A 23,334-nucleotide genomic window follows, 5' to 3' on the forward strand; every position below is an offset into this window, starting at 1 on the left:
GATGCGACTTGACAAAAGAGTGTCATATCGAGTGGGATAAGATTTTTTTATTTCGTTTCAGTCGTTTTTTTATTTTTAGACGCCATCGTTTTTGTGTGTGTGTGTGTGTGTGTGTGTGTGTGTGTGTGTGGCCACTAGGTGTCTCAGTCTGTTTTTAATTATAGCTTTCGATCAGTTGAAATCAAATGATTGCCCGCCACAAAAGAGCTTCCACTTCTTTGTTTTTTTAGATATATCCTGTACAACCTTCACCTTCATCCTCTTCCTCCCATCCTTGATTACCCATTTGCCCCCATTTTCACCTTCTTCTTTTTCTCTCTCTCTTATTTCCCTCTTTCATCCTATCTTCCCCTGTGACCACATTGCTAACCTGATTTTTTTTACTACTGCCACATTAAAAGCAGATGGAAAGCGAAAGCAGAGAACAGAAATCGAGAGAAGAAAAAGATCGTGATGAAAAAGCCTGATGAGGAAAGAAAGAGGTTAAAGAAAAGCAGGACTAGAAAGACAGTAGGTCAAAGAGCGTTAGAGGAAAGATAAGAGTAAGAGACAGACAGCGTTTGTGTGTGTGAGAGCGAGAGGGGATGGAGAGAGAAATGTAGGGAGGAGGGGTTTAATCCTGCCTGGATTATGGTATAAACAGGTCCCGGAGAGCAGGAAGAGATACGCTATAGAGAGAGAGAGAGAGGAAGTCCCGTTATCCCTCCATCCATTCATCACTCCATCCAGTAGTATTCATCTCCCGATGCTGCGTGATTTTGCTCTGTATCCCTGAGGATGTGAGGTCAGCTGAAGAAAGCAGTGGGAATTCTTTTTGGGAATATGCGTGTCTGGGAATACCACGGAGCCTGACAACTCGTGTGAAGTGTCCCAGGACATCCAAAGTCTTATCTTTCCTTTTTTTTCTTTTTCTCCCCCCGACCCCCCCCCCACCCCACTCCGATCCAAAGGAAGGAGTTTGGAAGTGAGAGGTGGATGATGGGAAGAATAGAAATAGGATTAAGAATTGTGGAGAGTGAGGTTTAGGAAGATGGCGAGATTCCGTCGTGACTCCTGGTGTGCAGAAGTGACCTTTGACACCATAAACAGGAGCTCTCTGGACTCTTTTGTGTGTATCCAGTTCAGCTGACATCAAGTCATTATTCTGTCTTCATCAATCATCTGAACTTCCTGACTTCGTCTCCTACAGTTTGATAGCACGACACTGAGAATACTCTGTGCTTACATCCTGTTTGGAATGACATGTATTTTAATCTTCTTGTAACCCCTTCTTTTTTTTCTTTTTTTTTTATTGGGCTCCAGTTTTGGTTTGTTTTTTTGTTTTTTAAATCAGCAACCTGTTTTTTTTGTTTTGTTTTTTGGACAGCGCACGGGATTGTTTCAGTCATTTGTCTCACAGGAGGAGCAGCTCTTAAATCTTTCCAGCTAAAGACCCTGAATTCTCAGTATCATTCTTAGAGGCCACATTGAGATTTAAATCCACTTTTGGAATGTCTTCCCGTTTCGTGCGCTGGGTGGCACATCACCTTTTTTTGGATCTTTTGCCTTTCTTGAACAGGCCCAGGACTGGTAAATTTCCACATGTCACCATGGATGGTTTGATATTTTAGACTGCTCGGTAAAACATCTTCTACTGCGCCGCAGTTCCCGGAATTTGAACTTTACGTGAATGTGTTGCGGGAAGCTGTGGATTGGACCTTTGCTGTTTTGTAAAAATTGCTGGACCAGGCAAGTTGACGAAACGTGCGTGACAGGTTTCTACATCTTTGAAAAAAACAGAGCTGATGTCTACGTGACACAAACGGAAGCATATGAGATCAAATCTGATATTTTAGGAGAAGGTTTAGGTACATTTTTATTTCCTATCACATGCTCAGACATACTCTTTTAAATGATGAGCTGCAGGTTGGGGCAAGGAGTGAAACATTACAACATTTCTAGGAAGTTTAGGGACCTTTTACTAAAAGTTGAGAAATGTGGAAACAAGTACAGCAACAATCTGTGACATTTCAGGAGTTGCCTTTCCATCTGTTTGCTCTTTGACTTCAACAACTTTTCAACCTCTTCTCTTGGAGCCAGCACGCTTCTGCAGGGATGAATGTCTGGAGCCGGCAAAACATTGGCAACGCCAGTAAATCAGACAGAAATGGGAGGCAGATGATGATGCTCCTGTGGATTATCCTCTCCAGCTCTTTATGCCTGATGGTCGACTGCCAGATGAAGATCCCACCAGAAACGTGAGTACAGTTGCGCTAGTGATCCCTTTTTGATCCCCATGCAGGGAACCACCAGGAGGAACCATCTCATTCAAGTTTGGCAGCATGAGATTGGCATGATTGTGCGACTTTTGTCGGTGAAAATCTTGCATTTCTTTCTTAGTGCGGTACCGGCTGATTGAGGGGCCATAGATTGTGTGATGTCTAGGGTTGCCGAACATCCCGTATTAGCCGGGACGCCCGGTGTTTGAGCTAAAAGAGGCGCATGCGCGTCAAATATGGGGCATCCCGACGAATACAGGACAGTTGGCAACCCTAGTGATGTCACAAAACCACAGTAATTTTGTCAGATCCCAAACCCTCCAATTCTGCATTGTTCATCCTGGAGATACCAGCAAAGTTCACAACAAGTTCGACACCAATCAGTGACAGACTGTTGACAGACATTTATGACTTTTATTGTAAGGTTACACATACTGCGCATCGCCTGATTGTGTGTTTGTTTGGGTTTTTTAAAGCACAGACACACAGTAGCTTTATTAAGACATTATAACAGCAACCCCACTAGGCGTTGTGCCAGTACCTTGGTAAATCTACATGCAGAGTTCTCCTCCTTTAAGCCAGAATGAGTCAATAGTGTCCGTTCCTTTTTGGCTGACTCAACTACTCAGAAATTTACTAGCCATCTGGGCACCTCTGAAACTGAGCGAGCCGCCGACCATTGCCAAACCGGTTCTTTTCTCATCAGTGCCGGATCCAACATATTTGATGCACTTTAGGAAAGCTTTCCCTGGTGCACAGACAGTTTCAGACTTAATAACGTCTATGTTGTTGTTAGCTAACAAGCTAACTCGGCTGAGCCTAGCAATGGCTGGTTAGTTTGTTAGACCTATGTTTTCCACGTGATTTTTTTTATTTCCGTTCTGCACCCCTCTCAACTAGCAAAGCGTCTTTTCATTTAGCTGTAATTAGTCATTGAGGGCGATGCTAAGCCCGAGATACAGCGATCCCCCTTGCAAAATTAACCTATGGACTGGCGACCCGTCCAGGGTGAACCCCGCCTCTCGCCTGAGGGCTGCTGGGATAGGCTCCAGCCCCCCCCCCCCCCCCCCCCCGTTGTCCCTAACAGGATAAGCAGAAGAAAATGAAGGAATGGATGGAGGCTAATTTAATTATTTATATTTGTTGTATATCTTTACAACTAGTCTCAAAAAGACCTGGACAAGCCTTCCTTATTGTACGATTGATATCTTTGGCTTAATTCAACCTTACCAGCATGTTGGTTGCTACGAGCTCGCTAGCTGGAGGTGCTTGTTTTTTCACGTAGAAAGTGGGACTTTTTAAACAGAAATGGCGCAGAATAAACAGAATTTCCAGTAAGCGTCCATTTTCTGGCCCCTTTTTCAGTTCAGGATTGTGAGGCAGTATGGCATAGTAAATTGGAATATTTTTCACAAAATAACAATTGACCAACATGCTGGCAAAGGTCTAAGTTTAGTTGCATGAATTTGACATCGTAAAGATGTTTTCAAGCCCTGAGATGGTTGGTGTTAATCCGCTAACACCTGCTATTCCTGTAATTCGAGTATGCTAAACTTATAACGAGAAATTTTGCATCACTCATTTTGTTTCAAAATGATGTGCTTTACCATGAATGCGTTTGGAAGAGAAGCCATCATTTCTTTGGGGACTGAAATGCTGCAGATGTTCTTTCACCAGATACGAGACAAAGCTCTTTCTGCTCAACAGTTTTCAAGTCTCCTGCTGACCAAAAATAATTAAAAAAAAAAAACCACTAACAGATCGATACAGTGTTGTTGGTTCCCAATAGCCTATTAACTGTGAGTGTGTGTAAACTATAGCAGAAATGGCAGCAAGGGGCTGTGAGTTTTGTGGGTATATTTCAGAAGCTACAGTATTTTGTGTGTCATGTTGCTCAGGGAGTGATTGCCGTCAGCAGACAGACTTGTGTGACTGAGGGAGATTAAAGCTCCAGGGACAGCGGCGTTACACAGGCCAACATGGGTCACTGAACCCAAAGTGCTTGACTGTGCCTGGCAAAGATTTGGCAGCCGGGCCGCAGTTAATCTGGAGGTTAGCCGGGCCATGACCGAAATATTTCAGGCTGAGACCCATCTTTAACCTCCGTGGAAACTGTGCTTCTACGGGATTGATGAAACCACATGATGAAGCATTTTTGGGCTAAAACTGATCGAGGGATTTTAGTCACTCCAGAAATGAATGAATACAAATCCTGGCTTTGCTCTGCTGTGGAAAAATGTTGTGATTACTTCTCATTTCAATTTTAGTTTTTGCCATTTTGGAAAGAAAATAGTGGTTGTCTCATAAACAGAAGGTCACAGGTTCAAACCTGGGCTCCGAAGAAACCAAATCAAAGTGCCCTTGATCAAAACAACGATACGATGTCAAAACAAAAAACCCCAAATTACAATGCTTTTGAATGAGGCAACACTGTAAAGTTCTTTGGATAGAAAATACAATCCATTTTTCATAAAAAAAGTACACCTATGTTTGAATTCCTGCTGCTTTCTTGACCTGCTAAAGATAGAAGAGTCTGGAGGCTAAACCAGAATTAACCGAAAGCTGATATTTACACCGTGACACTCCATTTTTCGAATGATTTCTGGTATGGATCTATTTTTGAATGAACACACGCTTGTAATTTTAGAATGAACACATCAACAAGTCAACCTGGTATCAGACCATCGTCCAGTCACGAGGCTGGCAATCTAGCAACGATGACAATCCTGCCTGCTAACTAGCAGCGAGCTGGCTGACTCCCCATTGTTTGAGCCATCTGTCCCATCCTGTCTGATTTCTAACCTCTATTACCTTAACATGACAGCATTCACACAGAGGATTTGTAGAATGAATGCATGTTACTGAGCACCGAATAACCTAGCAACCTGGTGGACTGACGGCTTTTACTGTCACCTTCACAGTAATCTGTTTTAATCTGGTGGCCGTGAACGCAGGCTATGCTAACCTCTTAACATGATTGGCTGCATGGGCCACAATCACGTTGACCTTCAGTATATGACCTTATCAGCTCCCTTATTTTTCGGCACACACTGAAGATTCGGACTCATCTTTTCTTTAACGCTGTGTTTCAATTGAGCTGAAACAGGCAAAGTGTGTTTTACAATTCAGTGCAAGAGATTTGAACTTTTCTAGAGGAGCGCGCTTTTTCAACAAAAAAGGGTCAAATTCAAGACTTCTAAAGGGGCTCATAAATTTGGCACGAAAGATCTAATTGATGCTTAAAAAAAATCTTGTATTGGAATGCTTTTACACAGCGAAGTGAAGTCGTATTTCGTTCAGTTGTTCAGGAGCAGCGCAAATCTCAGGGCGCATTCAGATCTTTCAGTTTGAGAATTGGTAGATTCCTGCTCTATTGTTGCTTGAACTGAAGTGAAACAACTGATCTGATTCTGGCAACAGGACCGGGGGAGAAACTGTTTTTAACGTAAGATCATGACCACAACACTGATCCTATCCTGACCCACAGCAGTTGCATGCGTTAAATGCAGTAGCTGAGTCCTGCTACGTAAAGCTCCGCACACATGCTGGATATTATTTCATCTGACCACAGGTGGCGCTAAGCATTCAACACGCCAACGGTAACATACAGCCATACGTGATTGGAAGAAGTGAATGTTTCAGAGTTCCCTAACGTAACAAGACAACGACCTCAGCAGAATCCCGACGGCGATGTCATGGAGCAGAAGGGATAAAAAATTTTAATTTTTTTACATTTTAATTAGCCTTAAAAGATGCTGGTTTATGAGAAAATCCATACCTTTTTAACTGTGATTCGTTCCATAGCTTAGGTTATCGACTAATCTTCCTACTTTCTTCTGTGCTCCAGGGTGCAGCAGTGGGCTGTATCCTTCGGTAAAGACATGGCCGCTTTGACGGCAAGGTATTCCGGAGCTAAACTGCTACAAAAGGTAAGACAGTATAGACGTAAATTGCCCACCCATCTGCAGAAAATCCTACCTTTTTTCCAATTTGTGATCCAATTTTTAAATTTATGTTATTTTTCGATGTTGATTTTAAAGGTTGTGGCGGCGAGATAAACACCGTTTGACTCTTTTGCGTGAATTTGTGGCTGCGTCTGCAATCATTTATTGCCTGATGTGACCAGCTATCTGCAGTCACACGACACACTCAGGGCCGTCATTGTTGGCTTATTGAAGCAATTTTTTTTTTGATAATCTCCACTGTCAAAAAATCATATGTCCAGTTTTTCAAGTGAAAATTTGAGACATGGAGTGACTTTTAAATGAAAGACAAATGTGCTTTACTACAAGAGAGACAGTTGAATCTCCATCACATCACATCAGACTGTTATGGGGCCTGGCCCCCCCACCCCCCTCCCCGCAATGTGTCATCCAATAGGAACACCTCTAACTGGCATACTTTTGCTGTACAACATCTGCACATGGCCCAGAGACCAATCTGATGACACACTTAATAAAATAACACGCAAATAAAACATACAGATATATCTTGGGTAAAAAAAAAAAATCCCTCTGCAAGAAAAGACAAAAAAAAAGTTGGTAGATTTTTAATATGCAAACCTGAACCTTTGGGGGGGGGGGGGGGGGGATTAAAACGAAATTACCTCAAATTTAACTGTGTGTGTTTTCCTGAATTAGGATAAAATGTCCGGTTCCCTTTTGTGTGATACACCACAGAGACTCAAAATCCTTAAGTGTGTGTGTTTGTGTTTTAGGTAATTAGGATATGAGGCTCTCCTCTGCTTGCCACCTTGTAGAATCCCTAGCAGGCCCGTTCACCATCTGCCTCACACACACACACACACACACACACACACGCACACGAGTGACGCTTTATTCTTTTTTCCTCACGTTATCTTTTATTTTACTGCACCAAATATCATCCAAAGTAGACACACAAATAACCAACATTTTCCTCTTCCTGTGCCTATAGTAAATAACATGAGCTGGTAGATGCACATTTTTAAGAGACAAGATGTAAATAGTGACTTAGTTGGTGATACGGGAGCCAAAAAAATCAACTGATAATCTGTCATTTACTCTTGAAGTAGCTGGTAGCATCAGTGTGACTCATACGTCTCCTAGTTACAGACGCTATCTTGAAGCCGGTGGTGTGTAAAACCATTTAGTGCATTAGTTAAACTCTGGCGATGAGACGCCATTAATCACACGCCTCCGTCTAATCGTTACCTTGACTCTCTTTTGCTTTTTTTTTTTTTTTTCCCGTGACTCAGCCATCTTGAAGTGAGTTTACACTTGAAAATGATAAAATATTTTCACAGCAAAAGTTCTTAGTATTATTTGCCGTACATTCTGAGAAATGATCCATTCTCATTTTGTCGCTTTATTTTTTTTTTTAATTATTCTATCTTTTTTTTTTGTTTTGTTTTTTTTGGAAAGTGTCTTTCTGTTTGTGGAAATTGAAGCAGAAAACTTTTATTTTGAAATGAAAAAACTGCCAAAATGATAAAGCAAGTGGCTCCGTCTCCACTTAACCACACGTTCATCACTCTGACAAAGAGATTAAATGGTTTGAATATTACACTATTTTGGTTTTCAGTTTTGGTAAAAGTATTAAGTTCACTTTACTTTGAATTAGATGGAAGCATTTACATATTAATGTACCAAAGGCAAACTGAAAGCAACGCAATTAACATGATTTCCATTAATAAATAGGTGAGTATATGTGCAGTATTAGATACTTTGTTTTTGAGAAAACAATGAAAATTGAATTTGATCTAAATGCGATTGCGTGTTCATTTATTTAGCCAATTATTCGGACAATGATCTCAGCAGTTCTTTGTGTTCTACTGGTTGTAGTGAAGTGCAAATACTTCAAAACAACCCCCAGTATAGATATAAATGTATACTTAAAAAAAAAACAAAAGGACGGAGAGATTATGATCTTGATTGTGCGTGACTGATAAAGGAGAAAGGGACGGATGGAGCGACGGAGAAAAGTGCGGATCCCCTGTGGAATGGATTGACTTTTATCTGTACCACGAATCCTGTTTCTCGGACTGAAATTACGACTCACCTACAAACAAACAAACAAACAAACAAACAAACAAACACACACCAAAAAACCCCAAAAAGATTACTAATGAGCAACCTGCTTCTGTCTCGAAGAAATACAAGGACGTTGAGGGGGTGGTGAAGATCGAGGAGGTGGACGGTGGGGAGCTGGTGAAAAAATTTGCTGAGGAGATGGAGGAGATGCTCGGGAGGAAGATGAAATCTGTCAAGGTAAAAGGAGAAAAACGAAAAGACAAACAAATCCTTTATGATAACCAGTCAGACTTGTGTACTCTTACAAAGCATGCCCCTTTTTTTTCTATGACGCTCGTAATCAAAGGAGCGCTAATTTGGTAACTTCCCTACACGGCTGATTAAAGGGGCGGAGTTTAACCTTAAATGGCTTTATTTTATCACAGAGGTTAGCAGAAGCAGCAGAGGATGCTGACCTGTACCACGAATTCAATGAAACGCTGGAGGTATGTGAAAACATGGCTCTTTCTCCGTCGTCTGTATGGTATATTGTATTGGTGGTCAAACTTGAACAAACCACGTTGCAAGAGTATGCAAAATAAGATGCATAATACACATTTGGGCTCCTTTCTTTGGTGGTATTTCGTAGTACAGTTGAGTAAGTGGCAATGTTGTCATAGAAATATCAAGTTTGACATGTTTTTGTCACCTCAATCACGCTGCTTTTACTCATACTCGTAAAATATGGCGATGTATTCGACTTTTACTGACTTACATCCCAGAAAAACATCTCTGAACACTTTAAACGCCCCATTTTTATGGAGTATATTTTCAATATTTTACCACGTGATCCATAAAATCATCCTTTGATGCTGTCATATCTAGTTTGACTACTATAACTCCATGCTGATCAACACGTTGGATGAGGAAGGGAACCCGTTGCCTCTTGGAGGAGAATTCCCACTGGAGGAAAACGAACATTTTAATAAACTGTCTGTCAACACACAACAGAGTAACATACAAGTCCCCACTAACGTCTACAACAGAGGTATGGGCACACGCATACACACACAAAAAAAAAAAACAGACACACACACACAGAAATACACATTCATTAACATTGTCTGTGTTTTCAATCAGTCACTTATGTCCCTCCCCGTCTGTAGATCCGGATATTCTGAACGGAGCCTACATGTCTGAGGCTCTGAATGACGTGTTCGTCGATAACTTCCAGAAGGATCCGACCCTCACCTGGCAGTACTTTGGCAGCTCCACAGGTTTCTTCAGGCTGTACCCAGGTACAGAACAGAACGCTAACCAGAATTAAAAACGCGCATTCAGCTACAAGACAGCGTACTTACACAGCAACTGACCACGCACCATGTCAGCGGTGATGACACAGCTGTAGTTGCTGATGTAGTCTCCACTGTGTGTCAGTGTGTGTGTGCGTGTAAAAACGAGGCCGTAATTAGCAGAGGATTTGTGACACAGCTTGTTTTACTCATCAGCTGTCTCATCCATCACTCCCTCATGTGTCACCATCCATCTACGCGTCTGTTTGTTGGTGTGTCCTTCCATCCGATCAGCAGTTTTCCTCCTGATGGTCAGCTTTCTCTCTCTTCCTCCCTGTCTCCAGGGATCCAGTGGATTCCAGATGAGAACGGCGTTGTCACGTTTGACTGCAGAAACAGGAACTGGTAGGGTGATATTCTTGTCTTGCAAACAGTCGAAGCTCACATTATAGTTGGATAGGAGTAATAAATGAATAATTAACTTTTAAAAAACACAGTTACAAAAATGCTTTCCAAGAATAAAACAGAGCGCATTAATTACACAAGGATTAAATCGGACTGAATCTAGAAAGAATACACACAACAAAAAAACTTCATTTCCAAATAAGATATAAAACAAGAAAATGAAAATAAATCAAATCCAGTAAAATGAACGGTCCTCATTCCTGTCTCCAGTCTGTGTCCGTTCAATATGGAAGAAAGCGCACTTTTATATTTTAGAGGAGGTAGTATATTTTTTTAAAAGCTAGTTAATTATTAATTATCTAACACTAAATGTAATCTAAACACTAGACTAAGTTTATTTCCATACTGAAATGGGACAAAGACCTGTCCTAATGTCAGACTTGACTATTTGAAGTCTTCATCAACAGATAGCCGTCGGGTACGGAAGACAAGAAAGGCTGGAATTGTCATTGCTCTTCTTTTGCTGTTATCTAAGTCATTTTTTTTGCATCATAACCAACTATTAAATTAATCCATTATCACAACATAATGATGTTAAAAAGGGAATTCCAAATTTTGCTTTTCTTGACTTCTGTCATTGAGTGAGGCTCATGAAGATCCTGAGAAGAATCAAATCAAATTGGCTGTGACTGTACATAACACACTGTATTGTGGCTCATAATTCTGCTTCAGTCATATTTTACTTGAATAACACAGACAGACCTCACCAGTAAACTATTGTTGGAGCTTGATTAGAGCTCTGTAAGAGCGACTCAGGTTCCAGGAAATCTGTCTGGTCATCAGACTAAACAACGTAATGCATCCTGGAAGTTAGGAAATCAAGGAACAAGACAGTACGTATCTGGAAAGTTACCCGTCAAAGCCGCTGTTGAGGAAATCGCATTTAATTTTAATGAGCTTGGAAATTAAAAGGATGAAAATAAAGAGATGAAAGGAAGTGAGGACAGAAGAACAGAGGAACAAATAAAAGGATAAAGGCTGAACTCTGTGTCCTCTGTCTGCTTCACTCCTGGTAAATAACGTACAGTCTGCATTTGTGTCTGCTGGGCCCTTGTTTGATTTCTCTCTCTCTCTCTCTCTCTCTCTCTCTCTCTCTCTCTCTTTCTTTCTTTCTTTCTTTCTTAAGGTATATCCAAGCAGCCACGTCTCCTAAAGATGTGATAATTGTGGTTGATGTGAGCGGCAGCATGAAGGGACTGAGACTGACCATTGCCAAACACACCATCAACACTATCCTGGACACACTGGGAGAGAATGATTTTGTCAATATTATAGCTGTAAGTACACAAAATATATATGTAAATATATATATGTAAATCTATACAAGGCTGAATAGACAGGACACACAATGCACAAAAAAGGCACATTTACTGTATTTCACACCTTCTCTGTATCATGATTGCTTAATTTTTCTCTGTTTTTTCAGGATTTTGGCTTTTTGTAGCTCTACAACTGCAAATCAGTATAATAAGCATGGTTTATCCTGGTATTACTGTGTGTGTAATCATACGCCTCCTGCAAATCCGCAGCCCTTAATCTGTTTTGACACAGAATTTAAAGCTACGCTCCCATCAGTGGAGTGACCAGGCAGCTAAATGAAAGCAGTGCTTCAGTTCAGTTCAGTTTTTATATGACATCCATCCATTTTCTATCCTGTTATTGGTCGCAGGGGGGCTGGAGCCTATCCCAGCAGCCTTCGGGCAAGAGGCAGGGTTCCCCCTGGACAGGTCACCAGTCCCTCACAGGACCAACACATAGAGACAGACAACCATTCACACTGACAGTCACACCTACGGTCAATTTAGAGTATCAATCAGCCTCGTCCCCTCTTAATGGACTGTGGGAGGAAGCTGGAGTACCAGAGAGAACCCACACAGACACAGGGAGAACATGCAGACTCCACACACCAGACTCGAACCCGGAGCCTTCTTGCCATGAGGTGACAGTGCTAACCACTGCACCACCGTGCCGCCAAAAACTAACTTGATGACTTGAAATATAGAACCAGAAGTGTTTCGGCTTGTAACGACATATTTTAATTTATAAACAAACATTCAGCATATTAATAGAAGTTGCAATATTTCAGGTGACTGATTTAGGGATGTATCACTTATTGTGATGGACTTCCTGTATTTTATATTCTGTTTCTCTTTCCAGTACAGTGACTATGTCCGCTATGTGGAGCCATGCTTCAAGGGCACATTGGTACAAGCTGATCTGGATAACAGAGAGGTAATGCACAAATACACACACACACACACACACACACACTGGCTAACAGCTAATTAATACGCTTAGTCTCTGATAATCTATTAATCGTTGAATGTTGTTTTGTTAATCCTCTGAGGACAAAATTTAAGCTGTAATCGTAAAGTTAAAACATCAACGGCAAATCAAATCTATTCTCTCCTTCTCCTCTTTCCTGTATTTTTAGGGAACAAATGGTCATGAGAATTTTTTTCACTTTGCAATTTTTTAAAATCCCTAAACACTGTATTTTTATTTACTTGTACAACATCACTACAGCTCACTTTTTTTTTATCAGTGTTTTCTATCTCCCCCTCATCTGTTCTCCTGTTTTTTTTTTTATCTGCTCAGCATGCTTAGCCCCCTGTGTGTGTGTGTGTGTGTATGTGTGTGTGTGTGTGTGTGTGTGTGTGTGTGAGTATGCGTGTGTGTGTGCATGCGTTACGTGTTGGCTTTATGCCCTACTTTCACCCCACCCCTACATTACATAGCAGATCAGGTGAGGTCACTAGCTGCTGACTGTTTTAAGTCTGTCACATGGTCTGTCGGAAAGAGATTTGATTGGTCGGATTCCTAGAGAGACAAGCTGTAACAGGATGGGCTTACAGATGTTGGCTGATACACTTACACACAAACACTTAAACTCATCTAGGTGCACGCACACACACATGCACGCACGCACACACACATATAAGCACACACAACAGACAATTACGGAACCACAACTCTTGGTTTTTAGGATGCTGAGAGATTTTCTTCAGATTATCTACATTCCTAAAATAATTATTACCTCCACCCGGGAAGTCATGTTTCCTGTGGTGTTTGTTTTTCTTTGTCTGTTAGCATGATTATTCCGGATAAGCGGAAGAAAATTGATGGATGAATGGATGCTAATGCAAAAACTCAGTTTCGTCTGAGAGGCGAAGCACAGGGAAAGGAAGAATCCATTAAATGTTGGGGTAAAGTGAAAAATGGTGCCCAGCTGTGAGGCCAAATGCGTCTAGTGGGTATTACTGTATTAGTTTTACTTAATGTCAGGCAATCTTTTTTTGTTGTTGACATTTTTGACTTGTCATAACAAGAAAGGCACAAATGGAAACCATTATCTTCTCGAGCAGGGGACTGGGGAGGCTGTCATTACTTTAAAACATCTCTAGCCACCCTGAGACCTGAGCAGCTGCTGAGGTAACGGCACGATTATATTTCCAAACATCTCAGCTTCACAGAACTTTTGTTTATCCCTGAGTCTGTTTGGAGGATCCGTCAAATACGTGCACAGTGGATCAACATCTACAAGAATTGCGCTTTATGAGGCGTAGCCGGTAGCTTCAGGGCAGTACAATTTGCAAAGGTGCCATCTTGCACAATAGGAAGTTTTCTCAAATGTTTTAAACAGAGTCAGCATTGTGGTTAAAGTCTTGTTTCCTTTCCTCTGTGTCAGCAGAGGAGAAAGGTCCAACTCAACCCGTTATCACTCAGCTGTAGTAGGTTTCTACCTTATCATGGCAGGAAGATTTGCGTGCCACCTTGACCCTGAGGGCTATGCTGTCTGGAGAATAAGCTCCTGGTAGCTCCAACCTTGGCAGACAGTCAGACGGATAATGGCCAGACAAAAAAAGTTCCTCTTCCTCAGCCCCATCCTGTTACATGAAAAAAAAAAAAATGTCACTAAACCTATGAAAATGCCCCAGAGGAGGTAAACAGCACAAGTGAAGTGAAATAATAGGAAAATAACACCCTCGCTTGCTTGTATTTCTGTAAAATATTTGTAATCAAAGCTATCCTTGCGAACTGACATCAGGGGTAAACAAAACTCTATCCGGAAAACTTGTTTGGATTCATATTCACTGTACATCTTTACAAGGGTTCACCAAGAGAACCGATCAGACCTGCTTTTTTATTCATCAAAATCTTTGCCAAAGCCTTCGGTTTCAGTGTTGCTTCTAGCTTTTACTAGCTTGCTAGCGCAGAGTTTGTTGCATCGAGTAGAAATAATTAACCAATAGTAAGTTTATACCCACATCATAATTCTGGTAGATGTTGGAAAGGGCATGGTATTGTAAGGTTAGGTTTAAATTATGTTACAACCTCCATACGGCTAGGCAACCTCTCTTGATCTTGTTCATGTTAGGAGGCAAGTGTGTCCTAGCACGTTATCGCTAAGTGTGTGTCATCTTGTAAGGTCAGATGGCAGTCAGACCCTCTCTCACGCAGCCACAACATATTTAGTGCGGATATCTACAGAGCTGACACACGCCCACTGATGATTTACGTGTCCAGACCCTTGCACACTGTCTGCATGTTCCAGTTAGAATATGGGACTTTCTAAATTCTGTTTATCAGATTCATATGGCCTGGTATGTCCCTGGTTTCAGTTATGTAGGTGGAACTCTCAACAATTCAGCTGTTGTTCAGTGTTTGTGTGCTTGCGTGCATGTTGATAAATCCTGATTATCTCCCGGTGTTGTAGTGACTTTACTGTAATTGGTCAGTGTGCCAGGGAGCCGTGGATAATCCTCGCGCTCCACTCTTTCACTCGTTCCCTTACCATCTCTCTCTCTCTCTGTCTCCCTCTCTCTGGGGTTCACCTGCAGCCACCCTTGCAAAAGCCATGGCTTAGTGTCAACAATGTTTATGTGTTATGTGTTGTGTGTTGCTCCTCAGCATTTCAAGCTTTTGGTTGAGGGGCTTCATGTCAAAGGGGAAGGCAAAGTGAAAAATGCTATGATGGAATCGTTCAAGATCCTCAATGAGGTTTGTCCCACTTTGCAACAAATAAACTCAAACCGTGAAATTGGGAAGTTCAGATAAATCCAAAAAAAAAAAATCTATATGACACAATTCACTGAGCCGGATAGGTTCTTTTCTTTGGTTCTATGAGGAGGATTAAAAAGTGTGTTTGGTGGTAGGCTGCAGCACTGGGCCAGGGCAGCCTGTGTAACCAGGCTATCATGCTGATAACAGACGGCGCCATGGAGGACTTCCAGGATGTTTTTGAAAAATTTAATTGGCCAGAACGACGGGTAAGACACAGCGTTTATATGGGGGTAAGTTGTTTCCTTTAACATGCATCTAACTATATCTTTTATTGTCACTCCAGGTTCGAGTTTTCACTTATCTGATTGGACGAGAGATGACATTTGCTGAAAATGTCAAATGGATTGCCTGCAATAACAAGGGTAATAAAGCAGGAAATAACGAACCTAAAGGCAAACAAAGACATCTGCGTTATGACCTTAAAATCTGGGCCCACCATCACTCATATACACACACACACACAAAAACACACACACACACACACACACACACAATTACGAGAAGAAGAAATTACCAGTCGTATAACTGCAAAACATACACCACATTGAAATGACCTCAAGAGGTCAAATGGAACTTAGTATTGAATGCTCCCAAGCACCTTAACTTCACCTTGCACCTTAACTTCAGTACTGCATTTAGTGGAGTTTTTGAATTTAGGTTTTTACCAGAATATGCGACTTCATCTTTGTATTTGTACTTTTGCATCAGTCAAGAAACTGTTTACTTCTTCAACCACTGTACAGAAGTCTTTATTACTTTTGGCCGTTTGAGGTCTTATGTAACATTCATACTCTAAATGTGATGTTAGTTATATTTCAGTAAGGGAAAAAGGGTCAAGTTCCATCATGTTGTTGCCGGGTAGTGCTGCCCCCTTGTGAGTTACATGGGGTTATGCAGTGCCTACAACCTGAAAATAATCACTTTTCCTTGATGTGAGTTTATTGGAAACCTCTGATTAAATACCAGACTATCAGCAGTTATACTAAATATACATCCCTGGCAAGAAAATATCACAACTCTGGGTGTTAGTATGTGTGTGCGTTAGTGTCTAAGGGTAACAGGTGCACTCCCTTCTGTTGCATACATCGGCACGCTTCAGCCAACAACAAAAACAACATATTTGCCATAAACAGACACAATGATTAATAAACCACGGCTCTACTTAAAGATTTTGTCAAGTATGTCGCTCCACTTTGTAATATTTTCTACCACCACTTTTGGGAAAGAGGAAAACTCACATATTTTTACCTTGGCAATGCCTCAATAGCTTGTTGTCACTTAGCAGCATCACTGCAGGTATCCCATTGACGTCACTGTCTTTCACTTGTAGAAATGCCACGAACCTTAGAGGAAGCCAAGCTTGGAGATTCGAACTGCTTTTCATTAAAAACAGCTTAGTGGGAATTGAAGGTTTTCTGATGTCTGATAAATTACTTTATTTCTCTTAATTTTATCCAAATTTACCTGAGAGACAGATAAAAATAGCATTGAAATAATAAAAGCCTTTCCATCTGAGCAATATTCTGTATGTTTGAGCATGCGCTTGTGTGTTCTTCAGGTTACTACACACACATCTCCACGCTGGCTGACGTGCAGGAAAATGTTATGGAATATCTGCATGTTCTGAGTCGGCCGATGGTTATTAACCACGATCATGACATCATCTGGACTGAAGCCTATATGGACAGTGTGGTCAGTTAGCTTCTTTTACTGTTTGTGCTGTCATATCATTTAAATACCACACATGAGAGTTAGAATCTATCCCTCCATGGAAACATCCAAATCCAATCATCTTTGTGTCTCTCTCTGTGAGCTAAAACCATCCAAACTTTCCACTCTGGCTCTGTACAATCCTCCAGCAACCACTTTAGCAATGCTTGACCTATAAATGTACCTATTTCCAACACATACTTATACTTAGCACACCCCACCAGCCTTCAAATGCCCACAAAGCAGATGGGATTCCTTGAATTTAGCTTAGCATTCGCTTACATTATCAAGCTAGCGATGGAGACCCACCATCTTTAATGTTACAGACTGCTAAATGTTCATCTTTGGTATAATTAGGGAAAAATTAGAGCTCACATATTGACTTATCAGTCTATCACGGGCCTATCACAGATATATCGTATTCGTGTATAGGTTTTCTGATAAGCACTGATTAAAAAAAAATCTTTTCACAGCACATAAACTACAGAAATGCAGTTTCCTACAAGTTAACATACTGATTATTAATTTATCTGTTTGTCTTATTATTGGTCAACAGGGGACTAAACTTGAAAAGTACTGATGTTTATTTTACAATTTTATTGTGATCTTTATTTAAATGAACATGTGGGATAATGTTGACACATTTTTGATGAAGTAAGTTGATTGTCTAAAAATTACCCCTCTGAGTACCTTAACAATATCATATTGATACAAAATTGGTACACAACGAACATAGAAAGGGTCTATTTTCAGTCCAGCACAAAAACTCACTCTATCAGTTGCCCATTTCAGAAATCAGTGATTTTTTTTCTCTCCGCATCAGGCTAAAAAATTCCATGTTGGTCGACCTGTAGAAAAGTAAATGCTCTCTGTATATTACAAACTAAACATTTTATTCAAGCTTCCTCGGTTGCTAGTTTTACAGAGTTTGAAAGAATGTTGGTAATATTTTTCTCTGTTCCTGCTGCTACTCTGTCTGCTGTTTGTCTCGTTTGTGTCTTATTTCATTAAATCTCATCGTCATCTCAAAATAACTATAACTGCCATTTCACGTTGTGTTTTTCTCCCCTCGTTCACCTTCAGTTCCCAAGTACTGAGGAGGTAATTGTATTTGGAACCAATTTAAGTTCAGAAAATGTTTTTCAGTAGACATAAAATTAGAAACATAGTGGGGAAGTTAGTTTTAGATTGGTTATCCTTAGTACAAGTACCCTGGGGGAATGCGTTCAGTCTCAAACTAACTTTTCTGTGGCTTGTTAAGTCCTTCCTACTGTAGTTCTAGCTACAAGTGCTAGTCCCTCAACCTAGCTTAGCTCAGGTTAGCATGCTGCTTTGACATTGCTACTTAACTCTCTATTTTTCTGTGTTTGAAATGTTTATTTTATCGTCTTACTTAACACATTTCTCAACTTTGTTTTACCACTTCACCAAATGCAGCATTGCCTTCCCATTTCATGTCTGTGTGACAAGCTAATGTAGCTTGTTTTGTCAAATAATGAGTGTTGAAAACACCTGAATTGTGTTTGTGTGTACAGTTATTCAACACTCAGGCCCAGAGCTTGCTCCTCATGACGTCAGTAGCTATGCCTGTGTTCAGCAAGAAGAAAGAGACTGTAAGCAATCCTTTTTTTTTTACCCACCTTTATCCACTACAAACTATTCCTGAAGCTTTTTAAAATGTTGGAGCTCGTATTGTGACCGTTTGAGTGTCCATTTTCTGCATGTAGACTCAGTTTTGGATGTAGAAAACACTGATGGGGATGTCATGTTTGAGTATGAAATACATTTCTATTATTTGAAGATAACTCTTCATTTATTCTACAGTTGTCTCATGGGATTTTGCTGGGCGTAGTAGGAACCGATGTGGCCCTTAGAGAACTGATGAGATTGGCTCCAAGATACAAGGTAAACCATCAGCATCAGACACTGTGGGTGTCACTCAAAATCACAGAAGGATCCAGAGAAGCAAGTCCAGGATCGTTTGAATTCTTCCTAGTCCTTCATTTCGAGAATTTTCAAAGATTCCCATGGGTATCCTTGGCCTTGTCAAAGTACCCACAATCCTCTGCACACATGCAAGAGTGAACCAGCAACTGTCCTACCAAGGAAACACCCTCTTATACTAAAAACGCCTTGTCTCACATTCAAGGATGAAAGCTTTTAATTTGCTCCATTCCTCTAAGACTATTTGATCCATGATACAGTATAAACTATTACTGGTTAAAAAAAAAAAAAAAAAAAGATTTGTTTCACGCATCTTCTTGTCTCCTCAGCTGGGCGTCCAAGGTTATGCCTACCTCATCACAAACAACGGCTACATCTTATCTCATCCCGACCTTCGACCTCTGGTACAAAAATCGTTTGTCACAATTTTAAACTGGAAGCTGAAATGGGTTAAAAGCAAGGAGAAAAGGGAAAAAAAAAAGATTAAAAATGTGTGTTTGTATCTGAAGTACAAAGAGGGAAAAAAGCTGAAGCCCAAACCCAACTACAACAGCGTTGACCTGTCAGAGGTCGAATGGGAAGATACTGAGGAGGAGGTAACAAACACACACACACACTTCATATTCTCAGTATGAGTTTTGTGAAGGCTGATTAGAATCGTATTTTATAAACCCTTTAAAGTGTGACGTGTTTGAATTTGGCAGCTGAGGACCGCCATGGTTAAAGGAGAAACCGGTACTTTGTCCTTAGATGTGAGAACATCGGTGGACAAAGGAGTGAGTGCTTTCATATTTATCTTCTCTACATTCTTGTCCGTTGTTTTCCTCACAGTCCCATCATTTTTGGCGGCTGTAATCTTTTTACGTTTTCTTTCCAAATTCAACTTTTCTCTGTCTCTCAAAGAAAAGAGTGATGTTCCTGAGGAATGATTATTTCTACACTGTCATCAATGAGACACCATTCAGGTTTGTTTTCCAGCTTTCCAACATCAAATGTAGGATTCTAAAATTAAACATCAACCATTATAACGTGATTGCACTCATTAATTTCTCAGAATCCAGTGTAATTGATATAATCCCACTACATTTTTGTGTCCAAATGATTCATTCCACCATTGATATTTTTTTCTTTTTTCTTTTTTTCTTTAATCCAAAGGTGCATTGTCTTTTAAGCATTTTTGTGTGCATAAAAAAAGGTTGGCAGCTAATTAGCTTTGTCTTCTCTGTGTTACAGTCTGGGTATAGTGCTAACGAGAGGATACGGGCAGTACATCTTCACTGGAAACGTCTCTGTCGCGGAGGGTACGTCTTTGTCTTCCGTTTATTTTCCTGTGTTGACTTTTTTTTTTTTCAGTCTTCCTGTTTTTTTTCCCCTCAGGTCTGCATGATTTACTAACTCCAGATTTGACCATATCGACTGAATGGTGAGTAGACATATTAATGGTGTGTTCACTCCTTCAGCCCTTTCACAAAAAATAAAAAAACCCACAAAAACATGTACATTAAAAAAAAAACTATATATATATATATATATATGTCCAATATAGGACCTACTGTGAGACGGACATCGACCCAGCGCATCGTAAGCTGAGTCAGCTCCAGGCTGTGGTGAGATTCCTCATGGGTAAAGAACCAGATCTTGAGTGTAAGTGTAAACCTTGTTTCCTGCATCATATCTTTACTCACATGAATGCAGTATTTTTTACATGCACACTGAGAACAGGTGTGAAACAGATGAAATAAGTCATTGAACACACACCTATGTAGTGGGGGCACCATTCTAGTCCCCTAGTCACACCTCAGGCTCCAACACTGTACACTTAGGGTGCAAACTCAACACCAGTATCCATCACTGACCGCATTCATGATAAATTCTCTCCACTTCTTCATTTGTGTCGTTCAGTCTTTTATTGCGTGAACTTTATTATTATTTTTTTTTAATCGCTGCAGGTGACGTGCAGCTGTTGGAACAAACTCTTTTTGATGCGGTGGTCACGGCTCCTATGGAAGCCTACTGGACCGCCCTCATGCTCAACACATCTGGGTGAATATTAACACTCACACATTTCCCCTTTTTAAAATGGTTTCTAATTTGTCATAAATATTTCTCTCTCTCTCTCTCTCTCTCTCTCTCTCTCTCTCTCTCTCTCTCTCTCTCCCTCCTTCTCTCCTTCTTAACAGCATGGATGATGGGATTGAAACAGTATTCTTGGGGACCCGTTCAGGCCTGATGAGGTTCCAGAGATATGCTGGGATTGAGAAAAGAATTGCTAAGTGAGTAAGAAAAATACAGATTGGATTAGGACTGGATTAGCGTTAATAATGTGTCCATCACTCAATACTGCAGATGAGAACCTGGACATAATTATGAGTTAAAGCTCACAAGGTGCAAGTTCGCCCTCTGGTGGTCAATAAAAATGGCAGCTGACAACAACCAAGCATACAGTAATTCCTCTCGTAGTTCCTGAAGAAAAAACTTTTTTACTGTGTATTAGTGTGAAGTTTATATCGTATTGGATGATTTACAGTATTAATACTCTCTTCTGTGAGGCGTTCTCATTCTCTCTTCCTGCCTCACGCTTTGCTCTTTCTATCTTTTTTTTTGTTTTTTTCTTGGCTGTGATCAGTACGTTTTTCTTGACTCAAGCTGCGTTTCTCCCCAGGTCTTTCCTGACCTCCACAGACAAGGAGAATATGTTCACCCTGGACCATTTCCCAGTGTGGTACCGCAGAGCAGCCGAGTACCCAGCTGGACAGTTTCTGTACTATATGCCTAGACAAGATATGAAAGGTAGAGGACACGTCTTGAGCAGCCACACGCAGTTCGACACATCATTTAGACACTTGTTTATATTTCTTTACAAATTTTTGAATAATGTTCAGCAAATTGAGCTAAACATATCCAAATTATTGTATTTTTTTACAGCGAGCAGACTGCAACTGGCACTTCCTGTTCATCTTATTGTGTATTTATTTAGTTTGTTCTAACAGGGTTCAGAGAAATATACCAGATATTCTGTTTATTCTACACCTCTATTTATATTCTGTAATGTTGTTTTTGCATCATCTGCTCCAGAGTGACACCAATTAATAAGAACTGTTTTCATATTTATCATCACATCATACTAACACTTAACTTCACCTCCTAGGTGGTAAAAGTAAATGTGATTTTACAAATCTCTCTCCCTTTGGATTTGATTCTCCATATTTTACTTACATAGAACAACCTGTATTTTTAATCATGAAGTATAAATGTCTGGAAATAGTTCGAAATGCTAACAATTCAAGTTGTGGTTAAACTGGGTTTGTTGTGTTCAGACAAATTCAGGGACTATGAGCCTGACTATAGCGCCACCTCAAGTGCAGAAGAGGTGGAGCAACAATCGGAAGAGCAGGGGGGGAGAAAACAAAGGGAGGCGGAGGTGGAGGAGGGTAGAGGAACCTGTTAGATTCTTGGCATGCTGCCTCTTTCTTTCACTTCTGTCTGATTTTCTTTACCCCTAAATTCCAAGCATGACCATAACAAGCGGTCGATTTTCCAGCTTTCTTCTTTTCTTTCTTTTTTTCCCTTCTCTTTCTACTTCCCAGTCTTTTTCTGCATGAGCATGCGTTTTAAAGTATAGAAACCTCCTCTCCTCTCCCAGTAAGGTTTATGGTTCATTTACATTGTGCTGACCCAGTGCCTCCCAGTGTGTGATCTTTTTTTTTTTCCAGAAACCTCACAAATTATTAAATTATAATATTTAAAGTGCCGAAAGCTAACAATGAATTCACTGAACCCTCTTATTGATACCTATATTTGTATATGACTCACACACACACACACACACGTGCAGTCATATATTGATCCATTAGTGGCATCAGCTGACATTGCCACTCCAAGTTCATGTTTCACCGCATACGTCACACACACTAACTTTTCATCCTCACATAAACTTACAATTCAACTATTTGATTTTTTTTTTTTTTAATTTCTGAAGAGGTCTCTTGTGCACGCATGTACTCATGGATGTGTGTGAGGCATCCAGGTGTCTGATTTGTTTTTTGTTTTTTTTTTGCGTTTGCTCCTCCACCAGGAGGGAAGATTGTGATCGCCACCACTGCTATCACTGTCACCGTGGGCAAGAAAACTGCCATCGCTGGAGGTAGGATGACATTTTTTTTTTCTCTCTCTCTCTCTCTCGCTTTCTTTTTACAACAAAAAAACAGGTTTAGCAGCTCTCAAACCATGCAAAGAGAGACCACTGGGCTGCTGCGTCTGACCCGTAAAAACTCTTCCCTTCCTGCACACGTTTCAAGCATCCCTCTTTTTTGTGACACTTCCTTTTGAAAATTCTCTTAGTGAAATTTGAACCTCTTGATTGTTGGTCAGTTGGTGATTACTTCCAATCATCTGTCAATAGGTGGTTTAAATTCTGCCGTGTTGATTTGGATATGTGGTTGTGTGGTGTGAGTCATTCCTGAGCAAAAATACTTTGTGTATTTGATGTGAGGAAAAAAATTATATATATATATATATATATATATATATATATATATTTTTAGCTTATTATGATCAGTATTTCAGCATGGAATTTTCTGTGGAACTTGCTGGGTAGTTCAGTGAGGTGTT

The 23,334-nt window shown here is 40.5% G+C and overlaps 1 protein-coding gene across 5 annotated transcripts in view; it reads left to right on the forward strand.

The window, feature by feature from the left end:
- Nucleotides 1-649: 649 nt before the first annotated feature.
- The window catches only part of cacna2d4a (calcium channel, voltage-dependent, alpha 2/delta subunit 4a), an 82,446-nt gene continuing 59,761 nt past the window's right edge, over nucleotides 650-23,334 (forward strand). The window contains exons 1-28 of one of the 5 annotated variants that reach the window (XM_086202108.1): nucleotides 650-1,728; nucleotides 2,080-2,237; nucleotides 6,106-6,187; nucleotides 8,390-8,506; nucleotides 8,695-8,754; nucleotides 9,134-9,296; nucleotides 9,415-9,546; nucleotides 9,885-9,945; nucleotides 11,132-11,282; nucleotides 12,163-12,237; nucleotides 14,917-15,006; nucleotides 15,162-15,275; nucleotides 15,353-15,431; nucleotides 16,628-16,761; nucleotides 17,863-17,880; nucleotides 18,315-18,392; nucleotides 18,604-18,684; nucleotides 19,053-19,127; nucleotides 19,233-19,319; nucleotides 19,428-19,499; nucleotides 19,627-19,688; nucleotides 19,957-20,024; nucleotides 20,101-20,146; nucleotides 20,270-20,367; nucleotides 20,673-20,766; nucleotides 20,904-20,996; nucleotides 21,386-21,513; nucleotides 22,799-22,867. In XM_086202108.1, the coding sequence (XP_086058234.1) occupies nucleotides 2,095-2,237; nucleotides 6,106-6,187; nucleotides 8,390-8,506; nucleotides 8,695-8,754; nucleotides 9,134-9,296; nucleotides 9,415-9,546; nucleotides 9,885-9,945; nucleotides 11,132-11,282; nucleotides 12,163-12,237; nucleotides 14,917-15,006; nucleotides 15,162-15,275; nucleotides 15,353-15,431; nucleotides 16,628-16,761; nucleotides 17,863-17,880; nucleotides 18,315-18,392; nucleotides 18,604-18,684; nucleotides 19,053-19,127; nucleotides 19,233-19,319; nucleotides 19,428-19,499; nucleotides 19,627-19,688; nucleotides 19,957-20,024; nucleotides 20,101-20,146; nucleotides 20,270-20,367; nucleotides 20,673-20,766; nucleotides 20,904-20,996; nucleotides 21,386-21,513; nucleotides 22,799-22,867 (2,470 nt within the window). In that variant the 5' untranslated portion in view covers nucleotides 650-1,728; nucleotides 2,080-2,094. Of the gene's footprint in view, nucleotides 1,744-2,079; nucleotides 2,238-6,105; nucleotides 6,188-8,389; nucleotides 8,507-8,694; nucleotides 8,755-9,133; nucleotides 9,297-9,414; nucleotides 9,547-9,884; nucleotides 9,946-11,131; nucleotides 11,283-12,162; nucleotides 12,238-14,916; nucleotides 15,007-15,161; nucleotides 15,276-15,352; nucleotides 15,432-16,627; nucleotides 16,762-17,862; nucleotides 17,881-18,314; nucleotides 18,393-18,603; nucleotides 18,685-19,052; nucleotides 19,128-19,232; nucleotides 19,320-19,427; nucleotides 19,500-19,626; nucleotides 19,689-19,956; nucleotides 20,025-20,100; nucleotides 20,147-20,269; nucleotides 20,368-20,672; nucleotides 20,767-20,903; nucleotides 20,997-21,385; nucleotides 21,514-22,798; nucleotides 22,868-23,334 lie in introns of all 5 variants that reach the window. The other 4 variants (XM_086202106.1, XM_086202105.1, XM_086202109.1 and 1 more) reach the window with 4 other exon arrangements.

This window comes from Aulostomus chinensis, chromosome 4, assembly GCF_037954235.1.
Source record: "Aulostomus chinensis isolate RoL2024-O1b breed Wild chromosome 4, RoL_Achi_v1.0, whole genome shotgun sequence".
Lineage (NCBI taxonomy): Eukaryota > Metazoa > Chordata > Actinopteri > Syngnathiformes > Aulostomidae > Aulostomus > Aulostomus chinensis.